Here is a 19,137-nt window from a genome sequence, read left to right on the forward strand (position 1 = left end):
ATGCAGAAGGAAGGCAGCAGCAGCAAGGGGTGTTGTGCTTACTTGTCAGGCACGACTAGTCGTGCCTACCTGACAGGCTCGACCCGTTTCGAGTATTTTTACCCTTGTAAAACTCGTATTTTTACATATATATTAATATAAATATTAAAAAATAATATAATAATAATTTTTTAAACGAAAAAAAAATTAATATTAATATACATTACCTTTTTTTTCTTCTTCTTCTTCTTCCTTCTTCTTCTCCTTCTCATTTCTCTCTTTTCTTTCTCACAATCGGTGGCTGCTTCAATATGGGGGAGAGAGGACCATGCTTATAAGGTCCCCCATAAAATTTTTTTTCCCATGAGTGATATGACTCATGCATGAGAAAAAATAGGTAGCAGCAGGTGGAGCGGCAATGGGGGTGTCGTGCTTACCTGACAGGCTCGACCCGTTTCGAGTATATTTTACCCATATAAAACCCGTATTTTTACATATATATTAATATAAATATTAAAAAAATAATATAATAATAATTTTTTAAACGAAAAAATATTTAATATTAAAAAAATCGGTTGTGCCTGTCAGGTAGGCACAACCTAAAAAAATATACCATTTTCGTAATTAATTTGACTGACAACCCATTTTCGTGTATAATTTTTTTTTTAATATTGAGGTAAAAAAACCCGTTTTTAAATAAAACATAATCACATTATTTAAAAATAAAGTCAAGCTAAAACACAATGTATATCATCTTTTACTTCATTGCTATATGTGTATATATATATATTCCAAAGCAAAAACAAGACTGGTAAAGAATCATATCATCATGAATCACCAAAACAAGCGTAGTAATGAAATCTATATATGAAAAACTAAAAAGGGCATTCAAGATTTATCACAGAAGCCTCCTTTTTTTCCATCATTTAAAAGGAATCTTATCGGCATAGTGAAAATAAATCCGATTCTGAAGAGAACCCAGTAAAGTATTTGGCGTAAGAAAGCAGGGAAAAAGAAAGCAGCATTACCAGTCATGGTGCGAAGGAGTGGACCGTTGAATCAAAGCAAGAAGACAAAGTGAGAATGTGAGTAAAAACAAAAGAAAGAATATAAACCAAAGAAGGGATTATTTTGTTCTGTATAAATGCTATCGTAAAATTGAGAACCACCACACAGAGGTAGTGCCCAATAGAGTAACTTGACGATTACAAGAAACGACGTATAATAATGCCAATCAGCTGACTGACTCAGATATGAGTAGATTTTCTGTTTATTTCTTCTTCTTTTTTTAACAAATTCTGTTTATTTTTTTGAATTTAAAACTATGGGTTATTTCCAACTTTTAGGCATAGGTTTATTAGGTTATATTTCATTGCTTCTTTTCTGGCTTTTGTTAATGGGTTGTATTCCCAATACTTCTATATTTAGTTTTTCATTAATATATCAAGTCAAATCTTTGATTAAAAATATATATATATTCTTTATTAGGAAAAAAATAACTTTGATGAATTTTTAATAAAAAATTGAATTTGAGAATTTTTAATATCAAGATGAAGAAATTAAATGAAGATGAGACTTATTGTGCCACTTACAAGCTGAAATCTAAGAACTATGTGAAGAGAATTGAAACACGGGTGTCGATGTTCCCTGAAAAGTAGAAAAAAAGTTTCAAGTCAGATGGAGTTTCAGTGGTTTCATGTGTCTGCACATGCAACAAGTAGGAGAAAAAAAAAGCGAAAAGAAAAAAATATAATATCATACATAAAATTATGAACAACAGACCTGGTTTACGATGATCCCATATTATAAGAACTGAATCTGAACCACCAGTTGCGATGAGAGCCAATCCTTCACCTCCTATATCAATGCAGTTGAGGGCCTTGCCACAGAACTGTGCATGAAAACAAAAGAGGGACCGGGTTAGAGAAGTGAAGTAAATGAAAGCAACCTAAGAAATAGTATCATTTTACCCTTTTTTCTCGGATGAACAAAAATGGTACATCCAAACATAGAACACAAGTGCATGCAAATAAAACAAAAAATGGATATAGAGGAGACGCAGTGTATATGGCCCACAAGTGTAGAGATGGCCTCTCCCTGCACAAAACATGAAGGATGTAAAAGAAAAGCCGCTGCTTAGAAATAAATGTCCAAGATTCTTTAGAATAAAATTGTTATGTTATAAAAATTTTGGAGAGAAACATCGAATTAACAATAATGATTATGACAAAGAGCTCATTCAATTAAGTTCAATAATAAATTTATTAAAATGGGATTAATAGTATTCTTGTGTTTGGTTGAATGGAATAGAGTTGTAATAGCATAAATAAAGAGTCTGAAATGACCAGAGTACCCTTAGCAGAAATTTTGTTAAAAAGATATTATTGTTATTAAATTTTAATAGGATTATTATTAAATATAATTTAATAAAAACAATAATACTTAATTTAATCCTATTTTAATAAATTTATTATTAAATATAATTTAACAATAATAATATATAATTTAATAATATTTTTAATATAACAATTAATAAAATATGAATTAATAAAAATAATATATAATATTATAAAAAATAATATACAACCTACTTTATTATTTTTAAACTATAATGCATATTTAATTTGTTAGAATATTATTAGCAAAACAAATAATTTAGCATATATATCATAATCTATATGTTATTTAAAGAATAATTTAAAGAATATCTTGTCTCAAATATTTTTACTCACTGACATATGTTGAAATATAGCAAAATAACTAATGAAATTGTTATGTTGTATATACAAGATCAGTCTCATCAGCTTGGTGTTACTCAAAACCCAAAGGTTGAATCATATATACATCCTCAGATAATTCACTCTTTAAGAACACATTCTTGATATCTATTTTTCGAAGGTTCCAACCATAGTAGGTAGCAAGTGAAAGAAACACATTGACTGTTGAAAATTTCACCAAAGGGTTGTAAATATCATGAAAATCATGTCCAGTTACTTGAGAAAAACATTTTCCTACAAGTCTCGATTTAAATCCGGCTACGATTCCATCAGGGTTCTTTTTCACTTTGAACAGCCATTTACACCCAATTGGCTTGCAATCCAGGGGCAAATCTATAATGACCTGAAATTTACAGGTATCAGAAATCTTATTTTCGGCTTATTATTTTAAAAAATCGGGTTCTTAAATATTTATTAGAAAATTTATGAAGCTAGTTGAGTGATTAATTAGATTTTAGTTAAGTGAATTAGCTTGAATTAAGGATTAATTTAGTGTAAGTACTAGATTGAATATAATGTAAAAGTTTGATTAAAGAAAATTGAAGGGACTAAGTTAGCAAATAGTCCATAAAAAGGAATAGTGCCAAATGTATGAAAAATATTATTCCATGTGTATGTATAATATGCAAATATTTATACTTAATACTTAAGCATATATAATATAATAATATAATATAATAAAGCATAAAAGAAATAAAATAATAATAATTATTATAAAGAGACAAAAAGAAAGAAAACAGAGAAAGTGGAATGAAATAGGAAAGAAAAGGAAAAGAGAAAAGAAAAAAGGGAAAATTGAGGTTTTGAAGCTTGAAGATTAATTTGGTAAGTTAATTTAGTCCATTTTCTTACAATTTTGATGTTTTTAGAGTCCTAGAGACAAATATTACTTGATGTAAGTGGAAATTTTGAAAGATGATTTTTAGACATGGGTCATGTTGAACAAATTGTTGAATTAGGGATTTACTTGAATAAATTTCAATTTAGAAATTATTAAGGGATTAAATTATAAAGGAAGCTATAAGTTTAATGTTTGAGGGACTAAATTGAAGAAAATTTAGAATTGATGTTTTATATTGAATATTAAGAGCTGAAATTTGTTTAAAATAGGTATTAAATGAAAATATGAGATTTATTTGAAGAGAAAGAATGGTTATGGTGGAAGGACTAAATTGGAATTTATGTAAAAGTTACATGGAAAATAGAAGAGTGTGTTATTAAATGATATGTATTGATGATTTTTAAATGTTAATTTTTCCGTAGCTAACGTAGCACCGGAAACATCATCAAAAAAGGGAAAAAAGAAAGTGAGCGAAGATAACGAATAAACTCGAGAATTACGATTTGTATTTCTATAAACTGAGTTTTTAAATTAAATGTTGTATATATTACTTTATTATGTATGGGAAGTAAATTAAAGGTGAGTATTGTTAAATTTGAAATGTAATAACTGTTATATGAAAATTTGAAAGTGAAATGAAAACCCTATTAACAGTGTCGGGCTAGTCGGATATAGTTGGCATGCTATAGGATTGGAATTGTTCAGGGATATTTTAACCTTGTGTCGATGAGGACTATGAGTGTCAACTACTGTTACTGTTCTGGATTCGTTCGATGAGGTACACTTTGTACTGCTACTGTTACTGTTACTGTTACGGTGTATTCCGACTTCGGCCAACGAAACACTGTATACTATCCCGGTGTGTGGGTTGGATCTGTGTATCTGTCCAGGTCCGAAATATGTTAATAGGGGTAAACTATTGTACTGAACACTGAAAGATATTGATTGAAACTGTATTTTCTTACTGAATATGATTTTATTGATAAATGTTACTATGATATAAGGATAATTGAATGAAAATTTATAAAGCTCTTATTGTTAGAATTTATGGTTATGTTTAAATTGCATAATAAGTATTGGTTTATAGAAATACCACTGAGTGTATACTCAGCGTACGGTTTGTTTCTGTGCACAGGTTAGGTACAAAGTGATTAACGTCTCAGCATCCAAGCCAGTTTCTGAACTCAAATACTTGGTGATATTTCCTATCTTAAAGAATGGCTTGTACCTAGGTTGTTTTGATGTTATTTTATATATAATAGATGTTAGTAAAGAATGTTGATAGTTGGCTCATAATGTAAAGTGTATGATATAATATAGTTCATTTTGATCTAATTGAATGGTTCTTAAAAATAAAACACATATGATAGATTGTTGTACTAGTGGTTTTAGTGTGTATTAGATATGTTTAATCATGTTTTGGACTGGTTGAAAGATTGTATTTTAAATTGCTTGCTATTCAAGGTTTGTAGGGTTGGTAAACTTGAACTATAAGGTTCATTTTAAGTCCACACGGCATGTCACACGGGCGTGTGATCAGGCCGTGTGAGACACACGGCTTACACACGGACATGTTGATAGGCTGTGTGTCCCTTGCACCTAAACTCTGTAAAACAGAATACCACACGGGCTGAGCACATGGGCATGTGACTTGGCAGTGTGAAACTAGTTTATTCATGAGTAATAAGTCAGTGTTGTACACGAGTAAAGGACACGGGTGTGTCCAAGCCATGTGAGTCACATGGGGTGACAACACGAGCGTGTCATGGAGACACTGATGTGTCTCCTAGGCCAGACGGGCGTGTGGTATTGTTCATAAATGAAATTTTAAGAATTCTATGAAAAATTTTATAAGCTTCCGATTGAGTTTCGGTTTGGTTCTAACATACATTTTAAACCTCAAGAGTCTATTAAAGGGACAATAAGATATATTTTATGAACTGAATTTTATTTCTTTCTCTATTAATCGTAATCGAACTGTAGTGACCGGTAATATTTTGTAATCATGTTCCGACTACGGGATAGGGTTAGGGGGTGTTAGAAATTCAACCAACGTCCATGTGTTGTTAGACAAAAGAGCATCATATTAAGCTAGAACAACTTCCTTCCAAATTGGATCAACAAGAGCTGTGTGAATTTCAACAGGCTTTTGATCTTGAAGAGTTGTGTAATATAGCTTAGGTTTGTGATTGTTCCAACAATTGGTCCCTAATCGTTCCTAAACTAATTTTAAGGTCTCGTAGGCTCATTTTAAGGCCCATAAATGTATGTATTACTCTGATCTGAATTATTATGAAATTCTATTAATTAAATTAACAACTTTATGCTATTTGTTATTAATTGATCTGGATTGTAAGGTACTACGCTGTAACCCTAATTCAGCGATGGGTACAAGTTATAGGTCTTATAGCATTATCTTCCACTATTCACTAATAAAAATTGGCTCAATTGCTTAATTAGTCCCTTAGCTAATTAAAAAACTGTGACTATTAAACTTTTATAACTTTTACGATTTAATCCTTATACCTTAATTAACTATCAATTCAATAAATTTACTAGGTCAAAATTCATTATAATACTAAATTAAACTCGTAAATAAATATTAAATAATAATATTTACGAGCTTAATCATCAGAAATAGAGTTCCAAAATTACTGTTTCCGATACCATTGAAAAACAGATTATTACAAAACTCTTTTAATTTTGGTTAATAGGAAAATTATTATCAATTCGCTTGGCCTTATCCCCACAATTTGAATTTTGAACTCCATTGACAAAGTCAACTCCTGATCCCCACGTACCCCCACCTCCCTCCTCCATGGCACCGATACTGACCAATTTTAATGCCAAACCTCCCACGGATATCCTTCGATCACCCTCGCTAAATCTCGGCCTCCGACAACTCGACCAACTTGACATAATTCCCTTCACTATGCCCAATAATCCCACATATATAGCAAATAAGCGGCAAACATTCTGAATTGAATGAGGCTTCCGCAAAATCACCTCCTGCTTGCGTAACTTCTTTCTTCGCAACAAATGGTCATTTGCATTCAGGTGGACCCTGATACTCATGTAATTATTCAAATAATTGCATTGGCTGCTGGCGTCTTAGTCCAAAAACTTGCCCCTGAGATTACCCATACTACCCGCTAAACTCTCCAACGCGAAATTGAGAGGCAGGTCATGAACCACCCAAAAATCAGCATATCTAAATTCAATAAGCTTCGAGATCTCAACTTTAAAAAGATGATGGACCAAAAGGATACAATTACTAGAGAACTAAGGGGCCTCGGAAAGCATCTTTCGCGAATCTACAGAGTGATGGAATTGGATTAGATAAAGTCTCGTATCACCTATAGGTGTAATCATCGCTCCTTGAACCAGTCACCAAAGGGATAGCAAAGTACTCTCATAGCCATGAAATTGATAGTGCATTCACCAAGCAGGGGCGAAGCCAGAAAATTTTTTTAGGGGGGGCCGGATAAAATTTTAATTTTTATAGTTTATATTTTTATAATTTGTAAAGGATTAAATTGAATTTTTATAATTTTAGGGGGGGGCAAAGTACAATTTTACCTTTACTAATTTAAAATTTTTAAAAAATTTCAAGGGCCTAAAATAAAACTTTCCATTTTAGGGGGGTTGGGGCCCATGCCAGCCCCTGGCTACGCCCCTGTCACCAAGGAACTTTCCCACCAAGCACAACTCGTAGTTGACACCCACCCCAACACCTACCTCTGAAGCCACCTGTAACTCCGAATCTTCCTTCTCCTCTAAGGAGAGGTTGTTAAGCTCAAATTCCATAACCGTGAGTGAGAATAGAAAAAAAAAACACAGGCAAAAGGAAAACACGTGTACACCAGTAAATGAAGAACATGCACTCGAACAGACGATTAGCTAGCACTTCGGCAAACTTTTAACATATTACTATAAAGCTAATTGCAAACTAGTTAAATATTAAATTTTGTAAATTGTTAAGTTTTTTATGGAAGATTTGAGTATGTTTACTTTTATTTTTAAATTAGATAATGTTCTCATTGTTTCACTCAATTAATAACATGTAAATGATAAATTAATATAATATAAATTAAATGAATTCAAATTCTAAAATCTTAAAAATAATAAAAGGGATAAAGTAACAATTAGACCCTGAACTTGGAAATTTTTTTTATTTTGGTATTTGAATATTTTTTTTCAAATTGGTCTCAAGACTTAATAAATTTTCAAAATTTGATCTTTTTAAATTTAAATTCTATTAAAATACGATGATATAATATATTAAAATTATATTATGTCATTACATCTTACTAAAATTTAAATGTAAAAATTAAATTAAATAAAAAAAATAACAACTTCAAAGATTAAACATTGCTTTCAAAACTTATAAATATCTTGTGAGATATTATTATCAAAGTTCAATTAATCTTAATTATTATCCAAAAGGACAACGGCACAAAAGAAATCACATCAATCAATCCAGCAAAGGGAAAAATCAATTATCCATATCGCTTCCGGGAAAAAGGAATATCCATTCGTTACCATTTCCATCATTTTATCGATACAGCTAGTTGCGTGCTTGAATGGAGCTCCACTTTTTCTGCTTTAACACAAAGGTAAATTATTTCAACTCTCTAAACTTTGTTTAAAATTACATTTCAGTCATTTAACTTTCAAAAGTTACATAATAGTTTTTAATGTTATCAAATTGTTACATTTTTATCACTCGGCCGTTAAATTTCATTAAAATAGTAACATTGCACCTTAATTCAAAGGGTTAATAGCTAATTTGTTCCCTGAACTATAGTTAAAAATTATTTTGATATTTTTAAAATTTTCTTAATAATAATTGTAAAAAAAATTTAAAATATCAATTATTGTTTAAGAAAATTTTTATTATTTTTCTTACACTTATTGTTAAGAAAAATTTAAAATATCAAAATATTTTTTTAACCATAGCTCAAGAATCAAATTAGCTATCAACCCTTTGAATTAAGGTGTAATGTTACTTTTTTAACCAAAGTTAACAGCTAAGTGACAAAAACGTAATAATTTAATAACATTAGTGGCTATTATATAACTTTTGAATGTTGAATGATTGAAATGTAATTTTAAATAAAGTTTAGGGACGGTTGGTGTAGTTTAACCTTAAAGATAATTGATCATTGAAGCCTAAATGTTGACCATCCATATTTCTTTGAAAAAGGATAATTTAATATTTAGTCCCTTAATTTGGTAACATTTTAATTTGATTTTTAAATTTTTTTCCACATTAGCCTTTAAACTTGATAATTATTCTCAATATTGGTCTTTGTAGTGACGTCGCACTATGAGATTGTGCCACACTGACTTGACTTTTTAAAAAAAACTATAATTTTTTATGTGATGATGTGGTACGTGCCAAGTCATCATGTGAATGGAAATTGAGAAAACTTGTCAAGTTCCATAACTAATATGAACCAAAATAAAATTAAAAAAATAAAAATTGATCTGAATTATGCTTCGATTTCGATTTAAGTTTCTTAAATTCGATTGGGCTTTTATTATATTGGTACATAGGTTTATTTATTAGATTTAATTCAATTTCATTCATAACTAAAAAATCTTTGAACCAAGTTATAATAAAATTTTAATTTATAATATTTTTATTTTTATGTCATAAAATTAAAATTTTATATTTAAATTAACCAAAATAATTTAAAAAGTATTATCACATAAAATATTATTTTAGAAAATTAAAAACTGATAAAATCAAATTAATTCAAGCCAATAAAATTCGTTTCGATTAATTTTTAAAAAATTAAAAATATAATTTTCAAAAACCTTTGGGGGCTAAAAGCACCCTAGGTAAATTGAATTGTTTAATAAGGACTAAGTTGATAGACTCTCTATAATGAAGGGATCCACTAGTCACTTTCACCGTTTTTTATGCCAATCAATTGGCACTGCTGGAAAGATTTTTTTTTCTCTTAACCCCAAAACCCAGTCCTTAAATGCTTCAACCTCCTTTTGCTTGCTCATCTACAATTTCCTTAAGGTTTCCTTTTCTTACACTGTAACAGCCATGGAAGCTGTGAACATGAAGAAAAAAGACCCAAAAATAGTGGTGGCCGTGGACGAGAGTGATGAGAGCATGTATGCACTTTCATGGTGCTTAGCAAATTTGATTTCCCAGACCTCAACCAGCAACCTCGTCCTTCTTTATGTAAAACCTTCACCCCCTGTCTATTCTTCCCTCGACGCTGCAAGTAAGCCACCATTGCCTCTTTGTCTTCTTTGGTACTTCCTTAAGAACAAACACATAATTAGAGGGTTTTTGGTTTTGCAGGGTATATGTTTTCCACCGATGTGATCGTAGCCTTGGAAAAATACGGCAGTGACATGGTGAATACAGTGATGAGAAGAGCTGAAGCTATTTGCAGAAAATCCACCACCAAAGTAAGAGCCTCTTTGTTTTTATAATCTGTACTTACTGTTTGATGATTTGCCTCTTGTCATGGTTTATTGATGAACTCTGTGTGTGGGTGTGGGTGTGGGTGGAGATAAATGTGGAGAGAATCGTGGGGAGTGGAGATGCCAAGGATGAAATATGTAACATAGTGGGCAAAATCAAAGCTGATACGTTGGTTATGGGATGCCATGATTATGGTTTCTTCAAAAGGTATATAATAAAATTTTAATAAGCCAAGTGAGTTCTTTTTCCTCCTTGTTTAGTTGATGACGATTTTTTTTGGGGTCCCTGTTTTGGATTTTGAACAGGGCAATTCTGGGAAGTGTGAGTGATCACTGTGCCAAGCATGTTAAATGTCCGGTAGTGATCGTTAAGCACCCAAAGCAAATTTGAAGTTATCTTCTACATTTTTCTTCGCGTAATATCATCTGATGCTTCCTAGAAGAAGCATGGTGTAGGTGTTAAAAGTTAGGCACTTTATATTGTACTTGTCAATTCCAGGGGTAAAATCATCTAGTGATTCCGCATAATGTTGTTGTGCAGTAAAACTAGTAGAAAATAGATATATATCTTGCAAATATTACAAGGAATAGATCAAATTAATATGGATTAATTTAGTACCTATATTATTAACAAGAATCACATAAGTCCAAATTATAACACTATTAACATTATAAAAAATATCTTAAAAATTATTATTATTTAATTGTAATTCAATTTCAAAGATTTCATTTACAAAACTTTAAAAATATTAACTTTGTGACGTAGTAAATAATATTTTTTATATAGTAAATGTTAATTATATTTTAATTTGGTCTTATTTAATTTTTTTAATAATATGGGATTAAATCAATTTATTTAATAGTAGAAGAATTAATTTGATCAATTCGATATAACAGAGGGACCTCTAAAGTATATTTACCCCAAAAGTTCCTCTGCAACTAAAAACCGGGAAGGGCTTTGTTGTAGACAAACTTGGTATCAAATCTTTGTCTTGATATTAGTTTCAAGTTGGATCTTGTTTCTTTCACTTAAAATTGAAATGGTGTTGGTTTAATGATTTTTTTAATGTAATAAAATAGGGTAAACTATATTAACAGTGACTTAATTATTAGTATTTTTTATCATCTAATTATAAAGTTATAAAATGTTCATTTAACTATTAGTAAATTTTTTTATCATTTAATTATGAAAATTTATAAAATAATTCACAACTATTCAATTTTGTCTATTTTTTATCACTAGCGGGATAATGATGATGGTTTTTAAAATTGGCATAATAGTAACTTTAGCCCTCAGTAGTTTTATATTGTCATGATTTTTTTAAAAAAAAATAATCCTTAACATTTACACATCTTGCAATTTATTTTTTTAATGTAATTTTACTTTTCTTTGTGACCCTTTAACCTAAAAAGATGAGGAAACAAATTTATCAGTTAAATTTAATTAAAAATATATAAAAAAATAGAATCACTTAAAAATTCAAGATAATTTTAATAAATTTTATTCATTTAAAATTAACCCTCAATGTCATAAAAAAAGTAAAGCTACACAAAAAATTAAATTACACAATATGTAAATGTTGAGTGTTAAATTCTTTTAGAATCAAGACTAAATCGACATAATTTATAAATGTTGAGGGTTAAAATTGTTATTATATCAATTTAAAAACCTATCATCGTCAACTAATAACAAAAAAAAAAGAGAGACAAAATTAAATAATTGACCATTTTGTAATTTTTTATAATTAAGTAACCAATAATTAAATAACTGCTAATGTTAGGGGAATTTTCTTAAATTATGTAGTCATAATAGCGTATGATTTTCGTGATCACAGAGGATTGAAAAACAAATCTCTCACAAATAGTAACAAAACTTAAATAAGAGTAGTAGTAAGGAGTTTGATTTCTCTCAAATAAAATACTGAATTTTAGTGTTGAGTAGTAGTAAGGGTTTATCCAATTTAATTGGGGCTTAATGTAATTATTAAATGTTGAAATTTTATAAAAAAATATTTAATGAAAATTATTATTCCTTCGTCATATCATCTTATGTTACTCAACACTCATAGTTAAAGCTAAAATTTAGTAAAGTTCGATCTCGCAACTTTATTAAAAACATAGTCTCAAATTTGTCTCACCAAAATATTATATCATTTGATGTAGATTCATCAATCTTTCAACTCCTTGAACTTAATAATCTTCAACCAGTCACATCATATAATTCCTTCACATCTGCTCTAAGAATACTCTTATTTAACAATTCGTCATTTTATCATTTGCATATATATAAAATAGAACACTTGACGGTTGATACCGATGCTAAACCTCCCACCTTTATAAATATCTCCCCTTAGCCCCAAGAAAAAGAGACACACATAGGAGATAAACTATATAGCCTACATTCTATTCAGACCAACTATTACCCTTTAAAACCACCATCCTATGCACAATTGCCTCCTATATAAGGTGTGTTTGTCTTGGTTTTGATACCATTTCGGCACAATTATCCTTTTGGATTACATTCAAAATCATTTTGGGCAATGCAAAAGTGTCCTATGCGTTTCGACTGGAGCATGACGCATCGCTAAAGAAGAAGCAACTACCCTGGACATACAAACGTGGGTCTAAAAGTGAATAATGAAATGTATAATTTAAAATAAATGAATATGTACGATATTAAAATAAAAAAATAGTTTAAATTATGAATAAAATGAAATTTAAACACGTATATATATCAAATTAAAAAATACTAAATGCATTATAATTATTTATCAATATTGTTATCAATCTTGAGTTGGTTTCAAGTTAATTTGTGATACCGATTCAATTAATAATATTATTAATATATGTAATTAATAGAGTTAATATAATATGAATAATAAAATTAAAATGTATAAATTATATATATTAAAAAAAAATTTAACTAAGTGATAAAGTTAAAATTTTATTGACCCAAATGACGTGGGTTTAAAGTCTACCATATATAAATAATTTATATTGGTTTTACCTAATAAAAAGATTAAAATATGATTGAATAATATAACTTATTAAAAAACGAAAAAATATTTTTATAATTTCTCTAACTAAATTGACATATAATTAATTCATGACACTAAGGGTTTAACTAATAATAATATAAAATATAAAATTATTTATATTATAAATATAATATAATTTAAAATTTTTAATAATTATTTTTAATTTTATTATTTCAAAAGTTTAATGTCACATCATTACATTATTCAAAACTAATATCTCATCAAAATTAATCTTACTGTAATAATAATTTTCCACACTATATGCAATGTGACTAATAAAATATTTTATATAATTTAATTATTATAATAAAAAAAAAGGAAAGGGCATCAATCAAAATTCAATCAGTCGGCAAAAACTATAAATTCTTCAATCTGAGACGCCAATTTATGGAATTTAATTATGAAAGTTTAATATTTATTTCAAATTTAATTAATTAAAATTTTTGCTTCAGCTCGACTCTATCAAGTAAGAACAAAGATGTAGATGTAAGCATTTTTATTTTATGGGAAACAACATTACTTCCTTGAAAATCAGCTGACCGTATTTACCTCCCCTAGCTCTCTTGCTCTATGGATTTTTAGTCAAATTTGATAGTCATTTTCTTCTATGATATGAACCAAATCCAGGGTTTGATTTGAATTAAGACGACCATCTTTCACGATTTCGAGCTCGACCCATTTCGATTCTCGGTATACCCAGACCCGAACCGTATTAAAACGATGTTTCTTTTGGATTGGTTCTATGGTGTTCTTGCTTCCCTTGGTCTATGGCAGAAAGAGGCTAAGATCTTGTTTCTCGGTCTCGATAACGCCGGCAAAACCACTTTGCTTCATATGTTAAAAGACGAGGTTCGTTTTCCCATTTCGCTCTGTTCTTTTTTTTAAAATAATTTTAAATGATTTTGAATCTCTGAATCAATTTCCATCGCTTTTGTTAGTCTAATTTTTTCCAGATTTATATGATTGGTTAACTAATTGAGAAATTGAGTTTCTTTTCTAATTGGGAAATGGGGAAAATTTTGATGTTTGGTTATTGCTGAACTGTTTTGCAGAGATTGGTTCAACATCAGCCAACTCAGTATCCCACATCGGAAGAGCTTAATATTGGGAAAATCAAGTTCAAAGCTTTTGATTTGGGTGGTCATCAGATTGCTCGTCGAGTCTGGAAAGATTACTATGCTAAGGTAGCTTAAAAGCTCAAAGTAAATGCTTTTCACTAACATGATGGTTATTAGTTTTAGTGATACAGCATTCACTGAATCTGTTTCCTTACAATTTCAATTGGCTGCAATTCTTAGTCATTTGTTTTCAGAGTTTTTAATCTCTTGTTTTTCCATTTTAATATCATTTTTTAATTGGTAGATTTTGGTATATTTTTGTCATTGTTTGGTAATTTATACTTGCTTTCTTCACTATGAAAATAGGCTTCAAGAAATCATTTATTGTCAGGAGTTTAACCATCATTATTTATATGTTGTTTTCTTTCTGATTATATCATTATCATTTTCTTTTCCTGTCACCCATTCTACTTTTGCTTTTTTCTTTGATTACTATTTTTCATATAAATGCACCTGAGCTATCTTCATGTACAGTCTAATAGTCAATGGAATTTTACTATCTCGTGATGCATGAGAAACCAAAGAAGAATATCTCTAACATACTTTTATATGCTAATATCTTTATTATTTCATGGCCATAAATTTTCTGTAGTGATGGTCTTGATGATTGTCTTATGACATGTTTAATGACTCGTTTGGTTACTCATGTAATAACATGAGGGAAAAGCTTATTTATTACATATGTATTATAATAGTTAGACATAAAATAAAGAATAGTTAGTACAAATTTAAACTTGAAATTAAAACAATAAGTAAAACCCTAGTAAAAAATAAGACTTTCAAAATAAGTGAAAAATTTTCCTCCTCTTTCCCCAAAACAAGCCATGTGAGTGGCTGAAAATTACTAATTGAAATTAGTTTATTGCTAACTTAAATACTAAAGCACGGTGAAAAAATAATACTCCTACCAATTGTAGCATAAATGATATGTTTAGCAGATTGACTTATTTCTCTAGTTGTTTAGGTTGGACACGGGTCTTGTACAGTAATGGAAAGCCTGGTTATCCAATCTGTAAGTAGTTGGCTTTTTGTCTTCTATAAAAGTGTATCTTCGTAATATTTTATTCTGCATAGTGGCCAAGTATCATCTGTGGAGCTGTAGCTTTCTACAACCTAGTAGCTTGCTGTTGGTTGCTCCTCGCTGGCGCATGAGGTGGTTTTCTTTCCTTATTTCTGCTCAATGATTTATTTTTGCACCAAAACGAGCCTCACCTTGGGCAATGTCTACCTGGGTGCTCAATAAGGTGATCTTGAATTGCTGGCTGGAAGTTCAATGTCATATGGTAGAAGTGTTGTGCACGGTTCTATCAAACCATGGTCAATGCTTTCAAGCAACATGGGATTTTTCTGTTTTAGCTTTTAGTACATTCAGGAGATCCAATTATACCTTTTTCTCATTTTGATTGGTTTTCTGTTGTACCTCGTTCTTATTGTTTCTTGTTATAAGCTATATATTGTTTGCCTTGTCTCGAGTGTTTTACTTTGAATTGTGCATTTCTGGGTCAAGGTTGATGCTATGGTGTACCTGGTAGATGCCTATGATAAAGAAAGGTTTGCAGAATCAAAGAAGGAACTGGATGCCCTCCTTTCCGATGAGGCCCTTGCCAATGTCCCATTTCTTATACTAGGAAACAAGATCGATATACCATACGCTGCCTCAGAGGACGAGTTACGATACCATCTCGGGCTCACAAACTTTACCACCGGCAAGGGTAAGGTAAACCTAACAGACTCAAACGTCCGTCCACTAGAAGTATTTATGTGCAGCATCGTCCGCAAAATGGGTTACGGCGATGGCTTCAAGTGGATGTCTCAATATATCAAATAGAGAAAATGGTCTCAAAGATGCAGTAGGAAAGATCTTACATCAAACCCCAAATTCCATAACTCCCAACTTCAAGGGGGGGGGGGACAAAGAAACTGTATTCATCAAACTGTTAGAAACTTAGCCCCTAAGTGGGTTTTAAATTGGATGTATTTGGTTTTGGATTTGTGTGATAGGGAGGTACTCATATACCTCCTCACTCCCCTTTTTTTCCATGTCTTGAAGAAGGTGGCTACCAGAACTAGAAAATGGCAAGTTAGATTTCGCTGTGAACTTTGGCCAATCAAACATAGTAAGATAATTCAAAGGGTCTAATTATGGTTCTGGTGTGTCTGGATTTAATCTATCTACTTAAACTTAATATAATTTGATCTTAGTAATAGGTCTAAATTGTTGACACCATTAGTTGTTATCATTAAAGTTATGATTTTTTTTTCTGTCATTCGATTATGTAATCAGGGGCAAACTTATGCCCACTAGAGGCGAGGTGAGTTTGTTTGGTTCGGTTTGCTTGTATTTTTTAGATTTTTTAGAATCATTTATGATAATTTGATTCGGTTTTTTTTATTTTTCAATTCTGCTTTTAAGGTTTTGAATTTTTAGACTTATTTTGATAAAATGAATTTTATTTTGTAGATATTAGACATTATTTAATATAATTTTTCAAATTCTTTTTCATAAAATTTTTAACTAACTAGAAAAATGCAATAAACTATTTTAGAAAAATATATAAGAATTTTAAATTGTTTTCATTAATTTAAATATTAAATATTTATATTTACATGATAAAAATATAATAGAAATTAAATAATAATAACTCAATTTGGGTTTAACTTAGCATTTTAAAAACCGTTGACTTTAAGTCTACTGATGTTTTCTCGGTCAACCGTAACGTCCAGAGGCTACACTGGCATGAGCGTAGCCCACAAGTACCCTTTGTTTCAACCACGCTGCAACTAGCACACAGCTCACAATGTATTAATAATCCGAGACTGAGTCTCCCCTGCGAAGTCTCAAACTTCAATCACACGTCCACTTTCACCGCCATTGTTTACCATCTTCTTGTCAACTCCCTTTACGTGTCCCTTCTTTTCAATAATTAAACAATTAATTCTTTTGACTCATCCGCCTCCTTCCATTATATATATACCCGTGCACCCTCCACTACTCACTTTCAAGTCTCCCCAATATATTCTCCTTTTAACTTCTTTGTTAATAACTTTCAACTTACATGGGAAACATTACCTTTAGCTGCTTCGTTCCGAACAGTAAAGAAATGGCTAAAATAATCGACGCTCGAGGGAACCTTAAGAAAGTTAAGCTGCCAGTAACGGCGGTGGAGGTGATGATTGAAGAACCTGGTCATGTCATCTCTGCCATGGAAGAGTTAAAACGAAGTCGTTCCGTGGTGGCCATGCGAGCTGAGGATGAACTTTTGGTGGGTAAAGTTTATGTTTTGGTTCCCATAGGAAGGGTTCATTGCAATGTTACGGATATGGATGTAGCAATTATGGAAGCAGCTTGTAATGGAAAGAAGAGGAGAAAAAGTGGTGGTGCAAAGATTTCGCCGTATGCGGCGGTGGTGGAAGAGGGTTACGTTCAAGTTCGTGCTCCTCGTGGCTGCCGATTGGGGAGTTACAGGCGGTGGACTCCTGTATTGGAATCAATTTCTGAAGTGATTTGAGGAATATAATGAACATCATTCTTTCATTGTTTTATGTAATTAAAGAATAGAATTAGTTTCATTTGATGAAAGCGGCGGTGCGTATATTGCAATTAGCATGCGTAGACAAATTTTGTGTTGAATTTTATGAGAAAAAGATGGATACTAATTAAAATTGTACTTAATGAATTTTGACAAACTATTATACTTTTGAAACTTGATGTAAGATAGATGTAGTCTCACTTCACGGCTGGTTGAGATTTAATTTTGAAAATGTTAATAAACTTTGGTTAAATTATTGTTTAGACTCGATCTTGGATGAATTTAGCTTGCTTCAAAGATTGTCAAGACTTTATTTTGAAATTATAACTGATAACTTTTGTGTTGGTGCAACTAGAGAAAGAGTTTGGTTTAAGACTCTTTAAGATTTGATTTTGGATGATTGAGTCCAATTCAAAGGTTGAGACTTGATCTTGAAATTAAAATCAATCAAAACTGAAATTGATCTCCTTTCTTTACTGAACAAAGATCGGAGAAAGGGTTTCTGAGAAGTGGAATAGAATTTCCCAAAATTCTACACTTGAATTTATGTTGAATGGCTTGAAAGTAACCCTTTTAATAATGCTAGAGAGTAGTGAGTCAAGAAAAAGAGACATATTATTATAGAATATGGTTTCTTTTTTCTCTTAAATAATTTAATTTAATAAGAAATAAATTATAATGATATATTCTGAATTTTAATTATATAAAAATTTAAAAATTTGTATGCAAGCATTTTAATTATATAAAAATTTAAAAATTTGTATGCAAGCATTTTTTTATGAATGGTTTTAGCTCTTGATTAAAAACATCATAGTTTGGATGAATAGTTTAAGCTTGCGCTTAAGAGCATTATTATTTTTTAAGTGGAAAATTAAGCTCATGCTTAACAATGTCATCATTTTTGGGGATTAAGAGTTTAAGCTTGTGTTTTAAGAGTATCATCATTTTTCTTGAATTTACAATTTATGCTCATGTGTAGTAGAAATAAACAATTAAGGTTTGCACTTAGGAGTATCATTTTTTTGAATGAATAGTTTAGGCTTGTTTTAAGGACATCATTTCAAATAAACAATTTAAGCTCATGTTTAGGAGCAATGCAACAATTTAGATTTGTGCTTAAAAACAATATGATAGTTTAAGCGTTTGTACCTAGGAGTAATGGTTTTTATTAACCTTTTCAACATACGAAAAAAGCCCAACCAGAATACTTTTGATACTTTTAAATAATACAATTGCTTCCATTCCCTTAGATAACCATCAATTTATTTATGTTTGGAGTCAGTGTGATAAAGATTAAATGGGCCAAACTTTTTGGTTATGTCAAACATAAGTTTGAGAAATCATGATGACTGATGTCAAATTTGATGATACTTCTTATTCTTCAAACTATTTTTTTTCCAA

The 19,137-nt window shown here is 30.4% G+C and overlaps 2 protein-coding genes across 5 annotated transcripts; both read left to right on the top strand.

The window, feature by feature from the left end:
- The first annotated feature begins 9,492 nt into the window (after positions 1-9,492).
- LOC107925539 (universal stress protein A-like protein) lies at positions 9,493-10,661 on the top strand. Of its 3 annotated transcripts, none has more exons than XM_016856260.2 (4): positions 9,493-9,845; positions 9,926-10,035; positions 10,140-10,258; positions 10,357-10,661. In XM_016856260.2, the coding sequence occupies exons 1-4, from the start codon at positions 9,662-9,664 to the stop codon at positions 10,439-10,441; spliced, it is 498 nt and encodes a 165-aa protein (XP_016711749.2). In that variant the 5' UTR covers positions 9,493-9,661; the 3' UTR covers positions 10,442-10,661. The 3 variants fall into 3 exon arrangements, with proteins under 3 accessions (XP_016711749.2, XP_040938859.1, XP_016711748.2); XM_041082925.1 differs by having other exon boundaries at positions 9,495-9,845; positions 10,122-10,258; XM_016856259.2 differs by having other exon boundaries at positions 9,495-9,845; positions 10,128-10,258.
- Positions 10,662-13,436: 2,775 nt separating this feature from the next.
- LOC107925680 (GTP-binding protein SAR1A) lies at positions 13,437-16,346 on the top strand. Of its 2 annotated transcripts, XM_041082927.1 has the most exons (4): positions 13,437-13,937; positions 14,141-14,272; positions 15,171-15,218; positions 15,714-16,346. In XM_041082927.1, the coding sequence occupies exons 1-4, from the start codon at positions 13,809-13,811 to the stop codon at positions 16,032-16,034; spliced, it is 630 nt and encodes a 209-aa protein (XP_040938861.1). In that variant the 5' UTR covers positions 13,437-13,808; the 3' UTR covers positions 16,035-16,346. The 2 variants fall into 2 exon arrangements, with proteins under 2 accessions (XP_040938861.1, XP_040938862.1); XM_041082928.1 differs by lacking the exon at positions 15,171-15,218.
- Positions 16,347-19,137: the final 2,791 nt, after the last annotated feature.

Source organism: Gossypium hirsutum, chromosome A12, assembly GCF_007990345.1.
Source record: "Gossypium hirsutum isolate 1008001.06 chromosome A12, Gossypium_hirsutum_v2.1, whole genome shotgun sequence".
Taxonomy (NCBI): domain Eukaryota; kingdom Viridiplantae; phylum Streptophyta; class Magnoliopsida; order Malvales; family Malvaceae; genus Gossypium; species Gossypium hirsutum.